The sequence below is a fragment of the Ischnura elegans genome, chromosome 2 (genome assembly GCF_921293095.1).
Source record: "Ischnura elegans chromosome 2, ioIscEleg1.1, whole genome shotgun sequence".
Classification (NCBI taxonomy): Eukaryota; Metazoa; Arthropoda; class Insecta; order Odonata; family Coenagrionidae; genus Ischnura; species Ischnura elegans.
Window position 1 is genome coordinate 24,073,335 of NC_060247.1, and position 7,360 is coordinate 24,080,694.

Sequence of the window (7,360 nt, forward strand, 5' to 3'; positions counted from 1 at the left end):
TGACTCCGTTGGCTTGATTTCATTAGGGAGGAGTTTGTGAAAACGTGTGAGGGTGAGTGAGAGAGGAGGGAGTGGGGCGGGGGTTCGGATGGGATGATGATGAGGGTGGGTGGGACGAAAAAAAAGCTGAAAGGCCGGAATTTGCTGCTCACATCTTTGTCCAGTCCGGTTGAAATGCGGTCGCTCCAGAAACACGGATGGTGCGCCTATTCAGGAGAAAAAAATACACATGCGAGAGCCGTCGTCTCGCCGTCTCTTCGAATGTGAAAAGAGGAGGGAACGGTATCCGTGGACCAACGTTTGGTAGCCTGATGCGGGTGGAAAAATAAATATCAAAAGCAAAAAATGATTTGCAATGAACTTTCGGACTCGGTCGAAGGCAGGTTGGAGGGTTGGCAGGGAAAAGGCGTGCGGTGAGTTTACGCTTAGGCGAGTGTCTTTTTTTTATTTCGGAGCGTCATTTTAAAAAATTTTTTTATTTCATTCCACCTCACCATCCAGTCATCCTCTTGGTGGAATGTCGTGGCTGGGATATGCTATGCTTACGGCACGAAATCCGTGTGTTGAATGGACGTCGATTTCGACAAAATTATTCAGGCGAATATTGCATTGGTATCAATGGACATCGTCTCGTTCAATCTTCCACTCCTACCTGGTTTGAGAGTCAGACCCAGATTATTTACATAGAAAATTTATTGTATATTGATTTTGTGTTGTTACTTTTCTGGAGTTTGATTCCGTTTCACGACTTGACCTGGGCAACGATTTTCAAATAATTGAGCAAATAATGGAAGTAATAATTGATGGCTTCGTATGGGATACATTTAACTGTTTTTAAATTTAAATACCCTATGTATATAACAGCGCGTTTCACTTTAAATTTATTCGCGTCGTTGGAACTTGAGAAGGATATCATAGTCAATTTTCCGAATTTTTTTACTTTTAATATTAACTCAACCCTTCTTTAATCAATCTCAAATTCGTCTCTTCTTTACAGTTACTAGTAAACTTATTGACTTAATCCTCAGACTTTATCTTTATATTCAACCACACTTACGAAATATTCTCAATTAGGTTAACCAAGAGTGCGTAAATAAGGAAGAAAAGTTATTTCAATATGTTTATGCCACAAACTTTTTAAGGAAACATTAGGATACAAGAATGTATTCTTGCTAAGTTTAAGATGGCTAACAATTGAAATAAATGGCATTGAGAAAAAATAACTAGCACTTCATTTTACTATTGGATACATGCAAATGAATTTAATAGCCTCGGAATATTCAAAGAGATGGAGATATTTTTATAGTTTAGCCATACCCATGCCTGTAAATTTGTTTTCACTATTCGTAATATGAGAGTTCCCGCGCTGATGAATTTACATCTCTCAAAATTTTATTTGCATACCTCGCAGCACAAGAAATTCTTTGGAGCGTTCGCACGCAGCTCGCATTCCGGGATAAAAAAATCATTTGAGGAAATTTGACTTCGCAAGAGATGTGTAAATTTTATTTCTTTCCCCTAATTGTGACCACCTATCTTGCAGTGTTGTGTTTTTTCGAGCATTAGGATGTTTTGAACTTGATCTCAACGAATTATTTTGGCTGGAATACGAGTTTTCACTCGCCATCCTAACTCTGCGGATACGAGGCGAGGTGAGCTCATTGGTGCGGAGATATCATTCGACCACTTATGGGACACCGATGAAAAAAAGAGGCGGATAAATCGCTGCGATGAAGATTTTTCCCGAAAAAAAATTCGCGAAAATTAAACTTCGTTCCCGACCAACCACTAAGTCGGAGATTCAAAACGTTTTTAGAGAGATTTTCGATTTGGTAATCCGTGCCCTAAAGGGATGAGTGGATGCCGGGGTAGACCAGCACGAACCAGTATGTATAAAGATATGAGTATGCGCCGTGGTGGAATAATGCTTATATTTATATATTTATCACATCCAGAGAAAAGGGTTAGCGGGCGTTTTAATACGAGTCCGATTCGGATTGCGGAGAACCTTGTGGGAGTGAACATTTAGTTATTTTTTTATAAATCTATTTAGAAAATAAAATTCTTGGCAATTTGAGGAGCAGGTTCGTGAGATGAGGGGCTGCGGACCTGTGGTCGGTAGGGTGAAATGCCATGGACAGTGGAGGCGGGAGGATAGGGGTGGGGCGCAGGGAGGGAGGGAGGGTGGTAGGCTTGAGCGGGAGGGGAGGTGTGGCGGGCGAAGGAGCGAATTAAGAGCCGACCCCTAATTAGCCGGGGCAGTCAGCGTGCAGGCGGAAAAGCACGGCATTGCGACACACGCTGGCCGAGAGCGGCGGAGGGGGGGGGGGGGAGGGGGAGTTGCTGGTCGGAGAGACGGGGAGGGTTGGGAGGGAATGGGTGCGTTCTCTCTCTCTTTCTGCCCTGCGAGCGGTGGAGTTGGGGGAGTGAAATAGGTAAATGGGCTGGCAAGGGGAGGGCAGAGTTTACGTTGGGTGTGGCGCGGGAGGTGAGACAAAACGAAGGGAAGCAGGGGTCATAGTTACGGTGAAGGTCGGATGGAGACCAACCGTAGTTAGAGTTAGGGGGTGGGGTAGTAGTCCTCTCATCTAACCATGTTTAAATGATAATTTCAATTGCTGTCAAAAACAAATGTCGATGAAGGCAAATCGAAAATAGTTTAAACAGCTCATATTTTAATAAACATGGTAAAGAAAGTAATAAGTTGAAAATTCTTCAAAAAATGTTGTGATATCTTCCTCAAAATATTGAAAAAAATATGTTTTATTATTTTTTTGGAATTGGAAATTATTGTGACAGCATAGCATTGGTTTTCTGGAAAAAGCAAATTTCAATGAAGACAAATCGAAATTAGTTTAACCAGCTCATTTTTTCAAAACCATCGCTTTATGTAAAAAGGTTGCGAATTTCCCAAGTGTTATGATATCTTCCCCAAAAAATTTTTTTATATAAGTATAATATTTTATTTTTTTGTGGAATTGGCAATTTTTGTAATACTTATCTTGTTGATGGTGATGCTACATTTGCGAACGTATACGCGTGAATTTACGGAATATTTGCAAATATTTTTTACAGTCATTAAGTTCCCCGAGTTATATACTCTCCGAACGGGCATCGTCTCACTTCCATTATGGGATGTTACGTTAGCGTGGTGTGTGTGTGGCATACTGTGGTAAGGTTAGGAAGGGGGTAGTTGGTAGGGGTTCGGGGATAGATTTGGTGGTGGAAGGCGGATCGGTACGAACCGTGGGCGGGTTATCGGCGGAGTTTATGGAATTTAGCTATTTGGTAAAAATATTCAATGAAATCATTTAATTGTTTGGTGGAAGTGAATAGGGTTAAGTAGAGTCGTTTACTCTGATCCAAAATGACACTTTAATCTATGAATTTGGCGGGTGAATGGATTTGTTTTTCAAAATGATCTCGCAACCACCTGATCGCATAAAAGTCCGTACCCTTCCAGCAGACAGCCGGGATGAGTTTTCTTCGGCCTTAGCTCCAAGGGTAAGGACACCTAGGTGGTTGTTAAAGTAAGGGTTATGGTAGAAGCCAGAAGGGAAGCATAATTGAATACATTGGGGTTATATGACAGAGGTCCACGGAAAGAGGGCTGAAAAAGCTGTGTAAATGTTAAAGTTCTTCCACTTTCTCCAACCACTCATAAGAACTGTATAAATTTAGCTTCTAATTTTAACACACATCGCAAATTTAACTTGAGAATGACCTTACAGTCGAAACGCGTCGTGAATTTCTAAATAAATTTGCGGAAAATTGCCATTTATTTTTCATTAAATCAGTTAAAGTTGGGTGGAATGCAGTGGCACGTGAAAAACTTAGATAATCCCTTCTCTCAGTCGAATTGATGTAATGTTGTGAAATATAAAATTTTTTAGTCGAAATTGATGCCATGGGGAAGGGACTTGGTGAAATCGTAATGGAACCCGAAGATAAAATTATAATTAGTAACAGGATGAGATAATGGGACAGATGCCTTCAATGACCTGTTTTTAGGAGCTCTATTCAATGTTTCCAGCAAATAGCACTTGAAAGCTGGCCGTCAAGAGCCATTTTCTCATTGAAAATTCGTGGTGCACCACAGAAATAGTAATTAGAACAAACTTTTGAGTTATTAAATGGACTTTGCGTTACCGAATGACGAATTTTAAGGCATTTTTATCAGAATTGTTTTTCATCAACAATTTACGAAAGATCGAAAAACATGTGCAAAATTTAAATTAATTCTTTTGGAAAATATGTTAGTTACTTGATCGTAGGATTTCCCAGAGTATTGTATCGAGGGAGGTTACTCGGAATTTCCACCGGGTCAGGTTCTCCATTACGACCGTCGTGACAACGGATGACTCGTTCATCTAAACGTCGGCCGTGATGGAGAACCTGACCCCGTGGAAATCCCGGGTCATCTTCCACGAAATTAGTTACTTATCGAACGTCATCATGATTATAAATGCAGCCTTTTATCGTATTACAGTTCCCTGAAACTCCTTTACGATAAATGTGTGTTAGCGTGATTTTGCCTATACATATTGCCATGCCAAGGTATTTTAAGCAACGTATATGTCATGTACTGAAATTGTTTTCGATAATTTAAAGTATATTATCCTAATTTGGCGAATGAAATCTAAATTATTTTAGGAAAAGTATATGCTGAAAATAAATTATCTAATATCATTCGCTTTAATTATTCAGATGGTTATTTAAATGCATTTCGCGTATCCTATTTTTAATTTGTACTTAGTGTTTGAATATATGCATATTTATGGTCATGAATGCGTAACAGATCCATTAGGTGAGAAATGAATTGCAAAGGGTACGCTTCACTTAAAACATGATAATGGTGTAGAAACGTACTATAATGGAGAGCAAGGTATACAAACTGCGCTCAAGGCAGGCTGCATAGCTGTGCGAGTATGTATGGCATGTGAGATTGCTACTCCAAGCATAAATAGTGGTATCTTGAATCAGGGATGGGCATGATTCGTCATCATGAATCACGAATCATGATTCGCGAATCACAAACTGTGATTTGTGATTCGTGATTCGGATCATTTTTTTTTCGTGATTCGTGAACCGTGAGTCGACTCTTTTTTTACTAGTTGAGGTGATTCGTGAGTCGAATATTTGTGATGCAGCTCACGATTCACTGACGAATCACGAATTAATTTCACTGCTGTATACGTACAAGTCAGAAGTGCAACCACTCGGATAATTCAAAAATATATTTTGCACTGTAAATTCGTTCAAATGTGACTTTCAATTGTTTTGAACAAGATGACAAGATAGAAATGAAATTTGAAAATAGCAAGACACAAGACAAAGAAAATGTCAAGAAGGCAGTCTGGAGAAATGGCCAGTACCAGTAAGTTGTTATTGCAGTTTATGCTTACCTATAATTCTTACTCTACTTTTATTAATCATTTCACTAATTCAAATTCGTAAACACTACAAAGTGATTTTTATAATAGAATTCGTGTCATTTCAGGTGAGGTAAATCATGGTCTTAGTGATAACGTTGCTGAAGGTGGTACTAATTACCGTGCCCCATCGAATTTAATTTTTGATGGAAAATTTTTCCAAATTGTAAGTCAATCTGAGAAATATATTTCTGCCCAATGTCAGCTTTGCTTGCCAGTAAACAAAGTGGTTAAAGGAGTGGTAGGCAGCACTTCAAATTTTACTCGGCATCTTAAAGTACGAAAAAATGATCAACTTTTTATTGACAACAGTATGATTGATTCCAAATTTATTAAAATAATGCATTATCATTGCTTTTTAGTTGGTTCACAACGCATTACAAAGTTATAACAAATATAAATCACAGAAGAATGCCAAACGGACTGGTGAAATTCAGCAGAAGAAAATTACTAACAACTTTGTTTCTTCCAAATGCATGAGAGTGAAAATCAATAATGAAATGCTGAACAAAGATATAATGCACTACATTATTCATAGCATGAAGCCTGTCCGCACTGTGGAAGATGAAAATTTTATGCGAATGTTTCAACGTAAGTTTTCTCAGGCCAGCAAGTGGTTAAGGGAATTTATTGATAATACGATGAACTCTGTGATGGTATTTCTCACATTTCTAATGACGTCCTACATCAACTTTTTTCTAATACACTCTGTTTTTACTTTATGTGCTGATGTATTTTATCCTTTGATAGATATTGATCCTTCGGTTCAGATCATGTCAAGGAGAACAATGGGTCGAAAATTAAACCCCATGTTTGAAAATGTAAACCAAAATTTGGCACGCAAATTCACAGAAATTCAATTTATGACTTGTACTGCAGATATTTGGTTCACGAAACATTGAAGCTTCCTTGGTGTCACAGCTCATTGGGTAAATTGTAAAATAATATTATCTAAAGCGTTTTGTGGCCATAACGTTTTTTATTTATTAATCAAATATGCTAACTGATTTATGTTTCCAGATAAATGATGAAACATTGACTCGTGAAAGTGCTGTTTTATCATGTGTTCGATTTAAAGGTACACATGATTACAAGAATATAGCAGACACTCTACACAATATTTTCATCAGTTTTGGGTTAAACAATGAGAAAGTTGCCACAATGATTACGGATAATGGGTCTAACTTCGTAAAGCATTCAAAGAGTTTGGCTGCAGTGAAATAATAAATATAGACAGCGATGGTAATAACTTAAGACAATAATATGATACTATTATTGACGAATTTCTTACAGTACAATTTATGCATAAAAATTCAATGTCTTTGCTGAATCAGTTTTCGTATTGTTTACAGATTTGCCCATGCATGAAGATGATAGCGACATTGAAGAGCTTTGCATTGATCTGAATTTTGGCTCAATAAATATGGCATGTGAAGATCTAGAAGAAGACAGGTTTTTACCCAAACATTTGCGGTGTTTTTCTCATACATTATCCTTAATTGGAACAACCGATTTAACAAAAATTCTCAAGAACTCTCCATCTTTGGTTAATCGCTTGCACAAATCTGTAATGGCAAAGTGTAGTTATATCTGGAATGCATCACGTAGGCCTAAATCTTCAGAAATTATTACTGAAATTCTTGATTGTAGTCTCGTATACCCTTGCCCTACTCGGTGGAATTCACTGTTTGATGCAGTTTCTCAAATTGTAAAATTGAGGCCAAAAATGATGTGTTACAGAAACTGGACATGAAGCAATTATTCTCTGATACAGAATTTGACTATATGGAAGAATTCATTGCTTGCTTGCGACCAATTGCACAAGCCATTGATGTGCTTCAAAGTGGGAACAGCTGTTTCTATGGACAACTTCTACCCACATTATTTTCAATACGCAAGAAACTTGCGGATCAGCTGGAGAAGCCACT

General features: G+C 38.1%; 1 protein-coding gene and 1 long non-coding RNA gene across 2 annotated transcripts; both read left to right on the top strand.

The window, feature by feature from the left end:
- The first annotated feature begins 5,025 nt into the window (after window positions 1–5,025).
- LOC124174017 lies at window positions 5,026–6,513 on the top strand. The gene is made up of 5 exons (XM_046553165.1): window positions 5,026–5,377; window positions 5,501–5,709; window positions 5,795–6,023; window positions 6,183–6,361; window positions 6,453–6,513. The coding sequence occupies exons 1-4, from the start codon at window positions 5,341–5,343 to the stop codon at window positions 6,332–6,334; spliced, it is 627 nt and encodes a 208-aa protein (XP_046409121.1). The 5' UTR covers window positions 5,026–5,340; the 3' UTR covers window positions 6,335–6,361; window positions 6,453–6,513.
- Window positions 6,514–6,633: 120 nt separating this feature from the next.
- Window positions 6,634–7,040, top strand: LOC124174018. Its single transcript, XR_006868836.1, has 2 exons — window positions 6,634–6,674; window positions 6,785–7,040. It is a non-coding gene; the product is annotated as an uncharacterized LOC124174018 (long non-coding RNA).
- Window positions 7,041–7,360: the final 320 nt, after the last annotated feature.